Here is a 15,109-nt window from a genome sequence, read left to right as displayed (position 1 = left end):
GGTTTTCACCAGTAAGTCTTTGTAATGCCATTTCAGCTGAAACTCCCAACTCCTATCCTCATGGGCATTACAGGAGGATGCACATGAAGCAACCACCTAGTTAAAGGTATATATTATTTCAGTGTAATGATAACTTAATGTCAGGTTATTAGACGTGCAGAGTGTTATTAAAGCTAATGATAATCCATGTATTTGATATGAATGTTTCAGTTAGCTACAATTATTTCAGCTATAACTCACTTTTCATAGTTTATGTTTCATAACTTTTCTCCCCTGCTTTCAGTAATTGTAACTGATTACACCACAAACAAGTCTCAGAAATCACTTCACAGTAATCCCATTACATATAATCCCAGACTCTTTAATCTCATTGCCACGCAAAGGTACATGAGGGAGGAGGACATTAGTCACAAGTAATTGGCATGAAATGCCTGATCATCTCATGGTCTCTGAGAGGATAGCAATAACTGTCACATACTTTGTCAGACAACATGCACTTGACAGCTTTCACAGCTTTGATGTTGCGATGATAATGTTTGTAGTTTGAAATAAAAAAGTGATATGGTTGTTCACATTTTATCATACTTTTCGTGGACTTTGATTGACCTTTACTTAACCCCAAATTCCCCAAAAGTCCCTTTAAAAGAAAAGAGTAGCACATTTTGCTATAAAATTATCTTGATCTTTGTGTTCTTATAAGGACATTCAATCCTTTTACTAACAGGAATAAAATGTTGAAATTGTATTGAAATCCCAGTTGAGAAGCAAATGTGCCTGGCTAGATGTCTGATAGACGGCCATGAGGCTCACAGCAGTCATCATTGTCCCCGTGCAACGCAGTGAGTAGTAATTAAATCTGCCACTTATGCTTCACTGATTCATTTCCTTCACAATTTTGAAGCTCAGCTGAATACATTTTTTCTTTGCAGAAGGGTTGTATTGTATCCAGTATGGCCTCATTACAAGGGCAGAAGGGCTTGGTGTGGGGGAGGGCAGAGGCAGTGAGGGGGGAGAAGCACCCCATGAAGACATTGTGCTTAACATCACTAAATACCTCAAACGCCACATTGTCCTTCCCAGTCCTCAATTAGTTGGGGTCCTTGTACAAAGCACCGATTTCATACAGGGAGATTTATTTTTAGAGAAAATCCGACCGTTTGCAGGCGGGAAGCTCTCTGAAAATCTAATGAAGAACACAGCAGTCATGCAGAGTTGTTAGTCTCAGAGCAACATCGGTTAACAAAGCTTCTCTTCAGTGTCTCCATGTGGGTTTTTGATGCCTGTAAAAGGCTAGACCTCTCCAGTTTTTTGTTGTGTGAGCTGTAACTGTAGCCTGCCCTATCTGTGCTGGATAGTGTCCAGCCGAAGAACCTCTTTGCCCTGCCCTCAGGCCTCACAGCTTGTGGATCTCCGTGCGGAGGAACGCCTCTTTGGTGCCTGTGACAGGGAGAATTAGGCAAGAGATGCGGGTTCACTTGCCCTGCGTAGGGGCTTATCTTGGGCTAAGCTGAGGGACTAATAGCAAAGCCAGCCTCCGCTCCAGCCGGTCTGAGGGCAGAGGGAACCATCTGTCCAGTCTGTGGATAACTGAAAACAAAGGGGGACCAACATTGAACAGGGACTACAAACTCAAAGGTTGTTCATTTAGGAGATTCCAGAAATACAGAAGAGGAGCAAATATTTGTATAAAAGGTCAGTACTTTGAACTTCTTTTTTCATTACAGGCCTCATGCTGATCCACAACTGCCAGGGTCAGACTCCTCACAGCTCAGATTCTACTGCGAGACACAAAGTTTAACTTTTTATTTAGCTGTCTTTTTTGGTTCTGTATAACTAAAGGAAGTGCCTGTCTTCATTTTAATGCACCCCTCCTGACTCCCATTAGTTAATTTGTGCTGGTTGTTTTCCACTCTGCTGTGTTGTAAAAGCACTTTGTTGCCCTCTTAACTTCAGAGATAGTTTGGGCTACAATGCATTTTCACATTAATGCAGACATGAATCTCTGATAGTGAAACCTTTTTGTTGAGGGACGATTGCCATGCTGCATGGCCCAATGTTTATAGACTGATATGTGATGGTTATAAATAGATATTTATTGTAAATACTTAACAAGTGATTTTAAAAATCTTTTCTTTTGATAAAGACAAATAATTGAACACACATTGTTTCCAAATGTTTCAAACATTATATCAATGTTCTCTATTAAAGGGCTTTTCTCCCTAAATTTGAGATCTATTGTATGTAATAAGCTTTTAAAATACAATAATCTTTTCATTACAATTTTCAGAATGTGAAACATGTCTTTGTTTTAGCCTCACATTTTGAATACATTTTCTTATAAAAACTCTCAAATAATCTACTTACACATTGTTCTCCATTTCCCTCAAGGATTAATGCCCTGTTTTTTTTTTTTCATTGTCTGAAGCACATTTCGGCTTGTCAGTGCTCCAGGATGATTCCTGTAGATTATCTGTTTTATCATGTGTACTCTGAGGGTGCTGTTGTTCACCAGTGTATTGTTGGGAAGTCTTGAGTGGGCGCTGACGTGCTAGGGGTGACAGAAATGGGTCAAAAGGGTCTTAGCATTAACTAAACAAATCCCAGCCTATAGGATTAGACAGAGATGTGTGCTGTTTATTTGATGTATTCACTGTAACTTTGTAAGGATACAGAGAGAGAAAAATAAGTGTGTGTCTTGATGACAACCTCCACTTGTAAGTCCTTGAGCTCAGTAAGGTATTATAAATACTAGAAGCTGCTAGAACAATATCTTATTATAAACATGTTTCTGCCTCTGAAAAATGATGTGTGATTTATTTCCTATTGACTGATTTGACTTATTGCAAAGTGAAATGGCAACAGAGATATCTGTATCTCAAGATTCATAGGCTTTATTGTCATATGCACAGTAGCTACAGTGTAGATGTGGCATTGAAAAAGTCCCATGCCCCGTCAACAATGCAACATAATATATATAGAACATAAAGCAAATAAAACCAAAACAAATAGTGATAGAAATAACAAAATAAAAATAAAATAGTGCAAGAGAATGTTGCAAAATGTGCAAGTAAATACAAATAACATCAAAATAAAAAATAAACACTGTTTTGGGGAAGCACTCATTATAGAAGAGAGTTGGATGAGAAGATTGATACCAGTTTCACATCTGTCTTTTAAATATGAAGCTACAGCCATTAGCCGTTTAGCTTAGCTTAGCATAAAGGCTGGATGCAGGCCAGGGATAAAGCAAGCCTGGCTTTAAATATAACAAAATCCAGCACCTCTTAAGGTAATTTGTTAACACATTATATTGGGTTTATTTAATCTTCACAGGGATTACGTGTGAGAAAAAAATAACATGTTAATCATCTTTTGATGTTCTTGTAGGTATTTTTGTTATAGTTTCACAGAATCAAGAAAGCTGTTACCCCCTGTCTACAGTCTCTATGCTAAGCTAAGCTAAGCCAACTGTTTGCCAGCTACAGTTCTAGCATACAGACATGGGAGCCATATCTTCTAAAATAGCTACTGTGTCAACTCATGCTTACTCACCAAAAACATGCTGCCTTGTTCCCACCCCTTTTTCTAAGAAAGAAAGTCCCGTTTTTAAATTAAATTGTGTACAATGTCTCTCAAACCTCGGCTTATAAACCCTGGTGTCAAAATAAATCTGGTTAAAGCATTTCTCAGAACCACGATGGTGTAATAAACAAGGTGACATTTGCACTTCTTAGACTTGAAGTCTTCTCACTGTCTGTTGTTGTGCAATAAGCTGCCCTTCCTACACTGCATCGAGACAATCTTTATTTGTTCTGCAAATACAACAAATTGGATACGCGGCTACAACAGAGCTGACACTGTGTGGTGTGATATTAAGAGACAGTCACACTCACATCTCCTGCTCCTCAGGCCTCCACATCACAAGTGGCTTCCTTTGTATCTTATCTTATCCAAGAAACTCTCACAACTGGTGTTTAGCCGGAACTAAAGAAACAGTCCCATGTGAAGATTGCACCTGATGGGATTATCTTCAACCGCTCACAACAACATACTCAGATGACAACAACGATGCTCAACTCTTCAGAGAACATCAGCCCTTGATCAATTTCAGCTTTTTAGCTGCTTTCAAATAACTGTTCCAACTTTGTGGTATCTTTCTGGCTACTTTACACTCCAAATGTTACGCTCTTATCTTTTTATGTTATATGTTCTTGTTTATATTTGCACTATGGGAGTGCAAGAAACGGTATTTCAATTTTTCTGTATGTATAACACATGTGGAAACTTTGACAATAAAGTGGACTTTGACTTGACATGACAAATAGTTAAGGATAATGAGCCATGACAGTGTCAAATTGAAGCCTGTTTTATCTGCTGCAGGCTGATTTACCAACGATGTTGCAGCTTACTCACAGTTCATGAAAGCTCACATTGGCTGTGTCTGGTAACTCTTTCCCAGGGAAAACCTTGTTGAGCAAAGGCAATGATACATTTCTCTTCTGTAATTCTGTAAATAGAAGAAGAACTGGGCAGTTATCCTGAGCAGTGATGATGAACACAATGACTTAACAGACAGAGGAGGAAAGACATTTATTAAAACATAAAGTTCATCAGTACTCTCCACACAGTTTGACTTGGTAATAAAACTCCAATGTTGTAGATTGCCTCTTTATTAAGCAGGTCATTTACTGAATCACCTGGAACACTGGAGTAAATGTTATACACAGGATTTGTGTTAAACGTTTCTTCTTTTTATTGCAGAGAGCTTACATTTAAGCTTGGCAAACTCAGAGAATGTCTGACAAGGAGGAAATGGCTTCAGATGGGAGTCTGAATGTCACGCTGACACTCAGGCTACTGATGCATGGGAAGGTAATATAGACAGATGCGGAAGTATTTAAAATAATTAACTGTATTTTTGTAGTAATAACCTAATGGTCTACTAATAGCATGTCATTGTTTTAAAAATGATTACCTCTTGCTCTGGATGTGAAAAGCTGAGAAGAGATTGTGATTGTTTGCTAAGCCTTGTAATCTTTTCATTCACAGGAAGTTGGCAGCATAATTGGGAAGGTATATTTATTTTACAATCTATCAGCATTTATTGATTCATACTGCTTTCTTTCTGATTTTGTTGTTTTAAAGAAACTAATCAGTTAATCTGTTTTGTATTTTCTGACATGATTCTAGAAAGGAGAAACAGTGAAGAAAATGAGAGAGGAGGTGAGCATTCACTCAAACATCCGTAATGTGATAAACATGTATCATTTAATGTGTTCTGGCAGATTAATTACAACAAAATTGAGGTTGAATAATTGTGTTTCCAGAGTGGCGCTCGTATCAACATATCTGAGGGATCATCTCCCGAGAGAATAGTTACCATCACGGGGCCGACAGAGGGCATCTTCAGAGCTTTCTCCATGATCGCACAGAAGTTTGAGGAGGTACACGGAAATGAATGTGCAACAAACCCCACTTCTAGTGATGTGTGTGTGTGTGTGTGTGTGTGAGAGACAGAGAGGGAGAGGTGGACTGGAGCAGGGGAACAGAATTGCTTATTGAACGGTGCTGAATATTATTCCTTAATGTACTTTTTTTTTGTGTATGAAAATATACGCTGCTTCAATAACACAATTCCCATTACTACCCACTGCAACTTTGAACATGTCATCAATAACATTATGTTGTTAAACACAAGAGCAAGATCCTTTAAAAATGTTGGTTTTAAGAGCACTGAATGCCCTTTTATCACAGTCATCACAGAAAAAGGAGACTTGTCAAATCGAGCTGACGTTCTTACAGTCGGGGCTGAAAAAACATATTTTTGAATTCTCCCTCAGGATATTACTGCAGCGATGACAAACAGCAACGTGACAAGCAAGCCACCTGTGACACTGCGCCTGGTTTTCCCAGGGAGCCAGTGTGGCTCCCTGATTGGCAAAGGAGGCTCCAAGATCAAGGAGATCAGAGAGGTAGGGGTTCTTTTATTTATTTAATAATTTATTATATATAGGGAAGCTGTTTTTCTGCTCCCATACGGGGACACACAATCTCCTCCCTGCTGATTTGACACCAAGTATCAAACACTCCTGTCAAACTTTTCTTTTACTCTGAAATATATGTGTATTTTTTGGGTTTCTGCTCATGAAAATCCTACTGATTATTCCTGTAAAGATCGGCGGAAGGTGAATACTCATTCTGAATGGACAATGTTTGTGTACGCCTCTTCAAATATTGGAGCACACATTGCTATTTGGCTTGCAGCTGCTCCCTGCATGTCAAAATGTGTTCAGGGTAATTTGTGAGGTGCTTGAAACCGCATTTCAATTTGGGTGATGGCGAGCTCTTTTCAGCAATAAATAGCTTTTGTGTCTTCTGTTGTCTGTCCATGTTAAGACCACAGGCGCTCAGGTTCAGGTGGCAGGAGACATGCTGCCGGACTCTACAGAGAGGGCTGTCACAATCTCTGGCACTCCACAGGCCATCACTCAGTGTGTAAGACACATCTGCTCTGTCATGCTGGAGGTAAGCACTGTCACGCAGCAGATGATCCTCACGTTCAGCAACTCTATTTAGGCGTCAAGTCTGTCACATTTGTTTAGAGGGTGGTAAAAGGTATTCAGCACTTTCAGGATATTTTCTGGTCCATTTACACTTTTTTACTCCTGCACTTGCGTTCAGTTAGTTGTGGTTCCTCCAGAGATGTGCAACAATGATGGCAATATATTTGTAAGGATGTTCAAAACATTATTTCTCGTTTAATATAATTTTTTGACCCCTCAAACCTTGTCAAACCAATAATTGTACTTGACAAAAATATGTTGAATATGTTGAGTTTTTCTATTAAATCATGAATCAAAATAGAATTTTTTTAAAAAAGGGGCCCTACTATGGAAGTCTGCTCTAATCAGTTAGCTGGACGGCTCGGTTGTGATTGTTCAACCGCCCCTATCACGTACAATGTGTTGGAGCGCTAGCCAATAAGTGTGTGATTGTAACATAGTGATGTCACTATGTTACAGAAGTAAACAAAGGAGTTCAATGGAGGTCTTTCAGGCAGGGGGTGGGGTTTGTGGGAGAGAAACTCCCTCTTGAGGGAACTTTGGGATTTTAGCCTCTGCAGACCATTTACATGCACAAAAACTTATATAAAACACTACAGGAAAGGAAAACCCCAAAGAAAGAATAATAGGCCCTCTTTAAAATGTATTTACCATACAGATGGGCCCTTTTGTGGATATCCCTGATATATATAGTATACTATTATTATTTTGTATTCTTTTTTAGAAGATTGGAACTATAGCTTTAATAGATTCCTTTAAGTAGGAAGGATGAGTTTAGAGCATCCAATCCTCGTCTTTGTATTGTCAACAAAAAATGACCTATTTTCCAGTATTTTCACATTTGTATCATGAGTTTCTTTGGGCCAAGGTCTCATGTAAGTTTCTCAGCCAATGAATGGGGAATAAAAAGATTCAATGGGCGGTATAAAGGGGATATAAAATGCATCAGTGTCAGTAGGAGCTATTTTCTCAGTCCTAGCGGTGTATAAATTCTGCCTTTTTTGTTTGCAATGATGTGTCTCTAGTCTCCACCAAAAGGAGCAACAATACCGTATCGTCCTAAGGGTATACCCCCTGGAGCCCATGCAGTATTAGCACCGCAACACCCTGCACAAGTAAGTACAAAAGATATAACTGAGATTTTAACATTACAATTGAATGGGCTCCTCTTTAGTGGGAGCTCAGACTCAGATCATTAAGCCCACTTCACCACAAGAGGGACACATCTGTGTAATTATACAGCGATACGCTTTTCATATTGTAATGCTGTAAGCGGTAAGATGAGGTAATGATCACATTAGAAAGTATTCGGACAAGATGTAATGTGCCGGAGACATGAATGGCCATTTACATTAATAATTCCCCCCGCAGTGTGAGACCTAAAAGATGTCGTGATTTTAGCTCATGAGCTGACTAGTCGCTGTCCTGAATTTGGCACAGTCTGCTCTGACCTATCAGACATCTGTTGATGTTATTGGATTTCTGGCCATGGTGAAACAGGGGGGAAAACAGCAGATGACATTTAGATGAAATCCCATCAAATCCATACACATTAGAGCTATGGAAAAGAGGAAGAGAATGGATTTTCAGAATTGCACTCAGAGATTGCTTTGGCGACAAATTCACATTTCATGTGGCATGTGCGAACATGTCTATACCTTCCAGTTATATAACCCCATCTCCTTTCTTATCCCTTTCAGGCCTTTGCATTTCCAGGGCAGTATGCTTTTGCACATCAAGATGTAAGTATGTTCATTTGAGTGAGTGACACTTGACCTTATGACTTCCCTCTGCCCAATCCTTCCGAGCCACCACTATGCCCTCTATGTTCCCTACTCTGCAAAGATGGCTCTTCAGTAACCCTGATCTGTTTACATTACTAACACAACACATTGTAGCAGCAAGCATTGATTGAAATGAAAGTGAAGATCTTAAAGAGTTCATGATCAGTGATAGCTTTGTAGATGTGACTGTATTTTTGCAGATGCCTGCCATGAGAAGCCAGCATGCTTTCTGAATGAAATGAATCTCTTCACACTGACACTATCTGTGATGTTTGTGAACTTCAGATTGGCTCTGTATTGTAGCTGTCAGCTCCTCTGAAATAATCCAGATTGATTGGTTAGCTCTAACTTCCTTCCTACCCTGCAGTTGACCAAGCTTCACCAGTTGGCTATGCAGCATATCCCCCTCCCTTCCCTTGGGCAGAGCAACCCTACCTTCCCTGGTACGTACCCACGGCTCCCCGGGGAAGTCCATCTATCCCTATGTCTTCACTCCTCTTCGAATCACACCATCAACACCCCCTGTCACTACAGAGAGTAACACCGATATCTCCATTCTCTCAGAGTTTTCACACTTGCACAGGTTTATTTTAGTAGAAGGTGGCTTAAAAAAGATGTGCATATAAGTTATAATAAAAACCAACTTGTTAAGCTTTGACTTTTGAATCTAATTGTACCAGATAAAACAAAAAGGTTATTAAAAAGGATATATTTAAGGATAAGTCACCAAAATAGTCAGTATCAACAATATTGAAAGTCAGTCACTGAAATATTTATTAACACTATGTGACAGCCCAAAATAAATACATTAAAACAGAATAGTTCTCTGAGAGGGTCAGAAATATTTACAGTGTGGTAAATAGTTACCTATTTGTCATATCCTCCCCAAAAAATTCAGCTCCATTTGCCCGATTTCCCCCTCCAAAAAAACAAATCCTAATCTCTCGACCCCACCCTCCACCTCTGCAACATTTCTTCTCCAAATCTAACATCGTCTTCTTGGCCAAACCATCCCTGACCTCATCCACCCCACGTACTCATACACTCTGCCACAACTAACTCAGGACACAACATTTCAACATTTCTGATTATATATATGCTTCTTATTTTTACCAAAATGTAGCTTATCGTATCGTAGCAAAGTTAACCATAGAATGTGTGCTGAAGATGTTTATATGTGCCTGTCTAGAAAGATTTTCACATGTTCCTAATTTAGCACCAGTGATAAAATAGATAAAGTAGGTTAACTTGTCATGCGGTGAAAATGGAAGCCATTAGTGCCATACTGTTGTTCACATCACTGTCCTACTTTGCAGGATTGGATGCATCTGGCCTCACAAGTTCACAAGAGCTGGCAATACCTAATGATGTAAGTGTCACAGTGTTTGTGTTCTCCCCGCACCGCTAATCCTCATGCTACCTACCGCATTAACACTTTCTAGGATGACAGCTATAACGAGGCATTTCGGGACATATTTATTAACTTGAATTGTTGCATAAATACACCACAAATATAATTTTAGTAGGATTCATTTGTTGTGGTTTGAATATTACTAAAAATAGAAAAATATTTCAACAATATGAACATCATTCTATTAGCTATTCTACTTCAGCTTTAGGTAAGGTTTTATTTGAATCTGTCACCAGAATCAATAACTATCTCAGAATAACATGTGCTTTTGGGTTGTATAAGGTTTATCCGAGCCTTTGACATTGATTGAGGGGTCGAAATGTTAGACAAATGTGTTTATTCACACACAGACAGATATAACTCTATCTCAAGTCAAGTCAAACCTTAAATGCCAAGATAAGGACTTTCGTTATGTGCAGCAGTGTAAACAGCAAAATCAAAAACACACATACTGTAGGTCAATTACATAAAACATATTATAAAAAACAAACATTAAATACATGAGCAAGACAATTGTTAGAACAATACAGCAAATATGAAGCTAGCACCAGCAGCCAATTAGCTTAGCATAATGGTTGCTGTGTAGTTATCATGTTATATCTGATATGTACAAAAAACCAAAGTACAAAAACAAATGTTGTGGTTTTATTGAGGCTATGGACAATTTCTTGGGAAAAAGCTGAAACCTTGAGATTACCAGGAAATTAGTAGAGACTCACACTTGGTTTCTTTATGGATAAGAGAATAATAGACTAACATAATGATAATTTGTTTAACAATAAATCATCCTTTTTTACCTTGAATTCTGTATTGAAGATTGACTGAATGTTGGCCAAGTTGTATGCTCATTACTCCCCAAAAATCTTTAAATATAACATTCTTCATTATTTTAGCCCCTATGCAAGTTTGATATTATGATTTAGCAGTTTATTAAATAATAACATTTGAGCAAAATGCATGTGTTACGGAAGTTATGTGGACAAATGTTCATTTTGTGGCTAGCTGTGTCCTGTCTTTGTGCAGAGCTAAGCTAACTGGCTGCTAAAGTTAGCTTTGTATTTGCCTTACAGACATGAAAATGGTATCTATGTTCCTATCTAGTTCTTGGGAAAAAGCAAAAAAGCTATACCTCCCAAAATGTCAAACAAGCCAGTGTTCTTGTGACAGGATTTGCAGTATTTCAAGTCATCTTAAAATGGCATTATGGTATGTTAGTATAGTGTTCTTATGAAAAAACCGTTGAGGAGATGCTGCCATCACACTGTCGTTTGGCATTTGCTTCCAGTTGCTGTTTTGAAATATAATTCATGGAAATCATAGAAACATGAACTGTTTTGCCATTAACATGTTTCCATCTTTCCCTTTTCTAGTTTATTGGCTGCATAATTGGAAGACAAGGCAGTAAGATCAATGAGATTCGCCAGGTCTCTGGAGCTCACATCAAAATTGCCAGTGCCACTGATGGCTCAGCCATGCGCCAAGTCACGATCACAGGCTCGCCGGCCAGCATCAGCGTCGCCCAGTACCTCATCAACGCCAGGTAAGAATTCAGGCAGGGTGGCCGTGCTCAGCAGGGCGTCACACCACAGTCTGATGATAAGACAGCCAAACAGCTTGCTTTTTTAAGAGGGCAGAGTTATTGAGCTCAGAGTGAGGCTGGATTTGTTCCATCTGACTGCTCCGGCCTCTTGACTGCATTAAAATCCTTATTGTCTTTGCTTTTTTAACACATTCCTTCTTTGATACTTATGTTTTCTCCTTTCTCTCACCTCCCTTCTCCTTTTGTCTCACCCCATTTTCATTTTCCACCTTCTCCTCCTAACCCTTCACCATCTGAACTCCACCCCCAAACTTCACATCCTGCAGCTTAGAGATGGCTAAATACACCATGCAGGCCGCTTCCTCTGCGACCCCAGTTGACCTCAACATGAGCTTCTCTCAGTCCGTTCCCTCTGCCTCCACTGCTGCTACCTCTATGGCCGTCCTGGCGGCAAACAACCAAGCCCCCATTAACGTCCACTCTCCCTCCACCTTACAAGCTCTCCAAAACCCACATTACGCCGTCCCCGTTTCCAGCCTGCTTGGCATGAAAACTCTCCCTCTCCTGGCTGTCCACCCAGCTTCCAGCCTAGCTCAGGGTTTATGCCCTTACACTGCAAAAATGACAACCGCAGGCATGAAAAAGTCTGAGCGGCAGAAGTTCGCTCCTTATTGATGTCAGCTGTATTAGTCTAGTCAGTGTAGCTGACTGGTAAGACATTAAAAATGATGAAAAATTATTTTTAAATGACCATAGAGGCTTAAAAATAGCTTACGCCAATGTGTGCAAGTTTTGCCAGTGTAGCATTTGTTTCACATTAATTGCAAGAATATTAAGAAAAGAACTGAAAGGGTGTTGGTATTCAAACATTTCCTCATGAATTAAAACTGCAGCAGAGGTGCATATTAACTCAGTATTATCTTTTGGACATGCATAAGAATGAATTATGTTGGTAACTCAGGCTTATATTAGTATCCTAGAAAAAGCTATTTTTTTCAAATGGATTCATGTTACAGAGCTTTATATGAACACTCCAGGAGAGGTATTTTACATGCAAATATTGACTTAGTTTTTTATCTGTGTCACTAGTGTACAATACTTTTTTATTAGTTAATGCAAACTAGTATCATGAGTGTGGTGCTTTGTTGGCAGCAGGCTGTTAAAATGTTCGTCTTGTACAGTAGAGGTCAGTCTGTTAAGTATTTTTTAATATTTTGTTATGGTTTTATGGATTGTCAACTTAACCTTTCCTTCACTATAGGCTCTCCTCAGTGCTAACAGGCTTGGGTGTTCTGTAGTAGCATTGCGCTGTTGCCGTTCTGATGGGATTATCCTAAAGCCACATTGGATTCTTGTGGATTTCACTCTACACAGTAATCCTGTAGAGCTGGACTGGCATAACTCATTCATTGTTTCTGTATGCTAGTTCTGTTTCCTGTTTTTTTCCAAACCTAAATGACTGGAATGCTTAAATTTTCAGCGTCTGAAATGGATTCAGAACAATTATTGTAATAAATGTTTTATTCATGTGTTTCTGATGTGGGTCTACCCTCGAACAATGCAGATTTGTATTATTTTTTGTTGAAATTACTTTGAAATAAATGGGAGTTTTTATGAATACAGATTGGTTACTTTCTTTTAATCATATTTCATTGTTGTTAATCATTCACTCTTAAATACAAACATCTACTCTGTTAAATGATGCATTGTTTATTCTTAAGTATAACTGAGCTTTAATTATATATAAATCAATACAACAAATTACAGTTAAAACGCATTTTGCATGCTTTTTTGTTCAAACAACATCGTTGTGTTTGAGACTATGTATGCATGCAGTGAATAACGCATTTGAACACCTATTTGGATATGGTGTGATATTTATCTAATTTTCACATTTTGTTGTTGCAAATGATTGACATATAAGGGAACTTGTAAACAAACTGACATGAAAAGGTTACATTTCTCCCGTGTTTCTGTCTGACCTGTATAAAACCAGACGCCTGGAGTAATTTGACTCATAGCAAACAGATATTTTTCTCCATTTTCTGATATATTTCTCTGAAAAGAAATTGTGCATTTACAGCCTGGACATGTAAAACATTAAACAGCAGTGAAACAGAAATATAGAAAACAATAGAAAGAGTGGTATCAGCGGCCATTAGCAGTCTGCAACACACAGACATTTACAGGTTTTGGCAGTTATACAAAGGCAATCCTGCACCAACTAGTCTGTGGTATTATGGAGGCAGTTTGTGGATGGCAGAGAACACAAAGCTCCTGCCCAAACAAACTTTTCGACCTGCACTCTCTTTAAAACAGAAGCAAACTTGTTCTAACCTCACAGTAAATATTCAGCACATGTTGTGGTAAATTCTCACGGGTCCTGGAAAAGAACAACTTAACCTCCAGTTGTCCGCTCAAGCATACTGCTAATGGGCAGGTAGGGCAGTGACGTCTGTGCTGCTTTACCCCTACCCCCTGTGATTTTTACTTCCCCCTCTTTTACTGTAAAAACCAGGAGGTGGGCACTCTGCCTGATCCATGGAGTATGGGTAGCGAGCCATGCGGACCACTTCCACAGGAGGGCTCGAAATGCTGAAGTGGAAGATAATCAATAGTTAATGGGGGCAGTAATGTAATGACAGTGAAGGATGACATTTGAACCTCGGGGAAGGTGTAGCAGCGGAGAACAGTGCTGTATGTATGCTGATGGGAGCCAAGGGCAGTTATGGGTTCACATCCAGCTTCTAATGCTATATTAATGATTTCCTTTTTGAACCTGACACGGACAGGAGTGAAGGGCCCATTTTTGGAGCTTGCTGCCATCATGAAGTTTTGACAAAGCTATTTGGAAGTAAATAAATACTGTATTCTTTTTTAGGTGCACAACCACTAGAAAGTTTATTGTAAATTGGTAGGCAGGGATGTCACAAAATCCCTGGTGGAAAAGGATTGCAATACTCTAGGGACAGGCTAGCATGTCTCTGTTGCCTGTGGTAGTAGAATTAAAAGTAAAAGTAGCCAGACGGCAATATAAAAAGTCCTGCATTCAAAATGTACCTAATAGAGTACAAACGTACAAGAAGCCACTAGAGGTATGCAGGTACAATGATTATTCTTACTAATGCATTAATGTATAATATAGTAAGTGGCCACAGAAGGAAAGTGCTGCAGGGAAAGAAAAATGCACGTTTTTTCTTTTGGATTTTGGATTATTGCAGTAAATATGCTCAATGACAAAAATCCTTTATTATTATGAAGCTTAAATGCAATAGCAAGAGGTAAGGTATTTCAATGTACAATCTTTTAAACTACTGTTAACCACAGGTCTTATATTAGGTGTTTAACCAAACATCCAGTTCAAAGAAAACTGGGTTTACAGATTTTAGGACTCTAATTAGCTCAAGCTAGCATGCTAACAGGCTAAACTAAGATGATGAGCATGGTAAATATGACCTGTTTTCACTATTAGCATGTTAGCATGGTGATGAGAAAGTAACATACAGCTTTAAATAGCAACAAGCATGGCTGCACACGCTTTCTCTATCTTTATCTAAAACGATCTGCTGCTTGATAAATGTAGCGAATAAGAATAAATATCTCCCTCTTAAGAGATATAAAGTAACGTTACTCATACAAATACCTCACAATTGTAGTTTAAGTAGCGCTTCAGGCCTATAGACAAGTACGTGACTAGCACATGCGTGAAGTGGCTAAGTGAGAAGGATTTGATTCAGTGGGCTATATTTAACTTTAGCTGCTTTATGGACAAACGTCTATAATATTAGTGATATTAGTCCCATCAGTGTAG

The 15,109-nt window shown here is 38.9% G+C and overlaps 1 protein-coding gene across 2 annotated transcripts; it reads left to right on the top strand.

Annotated features, from left to right (window-relative positions):
• Nucleotides 1-1,069: 1,069 nt before the first annotated feature.
• Nucleotides 1,070-12,920, top strand: zgc:110045 (uncharacterized protein LOC664755 homolog). 2 transcript variants are annotated; one of them, XM_063874169.1, is made up of 13 exons: nucleotides 1,070-1,692; nucleotides 4,762-4,872; nucleotides 5,050-5,073; nucleotides 5,191-5,223; nucleotides 5,328-5,444; nucleotides 5,841-5,972; nucleotides 6,397-6,525; nucleotides 7,589-7,678; nucleotides 8,264-8,305; nucleotides 8,715-8,790; nucleotides 9,664-9,716; nucleotides 11,129-11,298; nucleotides 12,560-12,920. In XM_063874169.1, the coding sequence occupies exons 2-13, from the start codon at nucleotides 4,795-4,797 to the stop codon at nucleotides 12,594-12,596; spliced, it is 981 nt and encodes a 326-aa protein (XP_063730239.1). In that variant the 5' UTR covers nucleotides 1,070-1,692; nucleotides 4,762-4,794; the 3' UTR covers nucleotides 12,597-12,920. The 2 variants fall into 2 exon arrangements, with proteins under 2 accessions (XP_063730239.1, XP_063730238.1); XM_063874168.1 differs by having other exon boundaries at nucleotides 1,071-1,692; nucleotides 11,625-12,920.
• Nucleotides 12,921-15,109: the final 2,189 nt, after the last annotated feature.

Source organism: Eleginops maclovinus, chromosome 22 (genome assembly GCF_036324505.1).
Source record: "Eleginops maclovinus isolate JMC-PN-2008 ecotype Puerto Natales chromosome 22, JC_Emac_rtc_rv5, whole genome shotgun sequence".
NCBI lineage: Eukaryota > Metazoa > Chordata > Actinopteri > Perciformes > Eleginopidae > Eleginops > Eleginops maclovinus.
The sequence above is the reverse complement of the archived record's forward strand: the minus strand, read 5'-3'. Positions and strand labels throughout refer to the sequence as shown.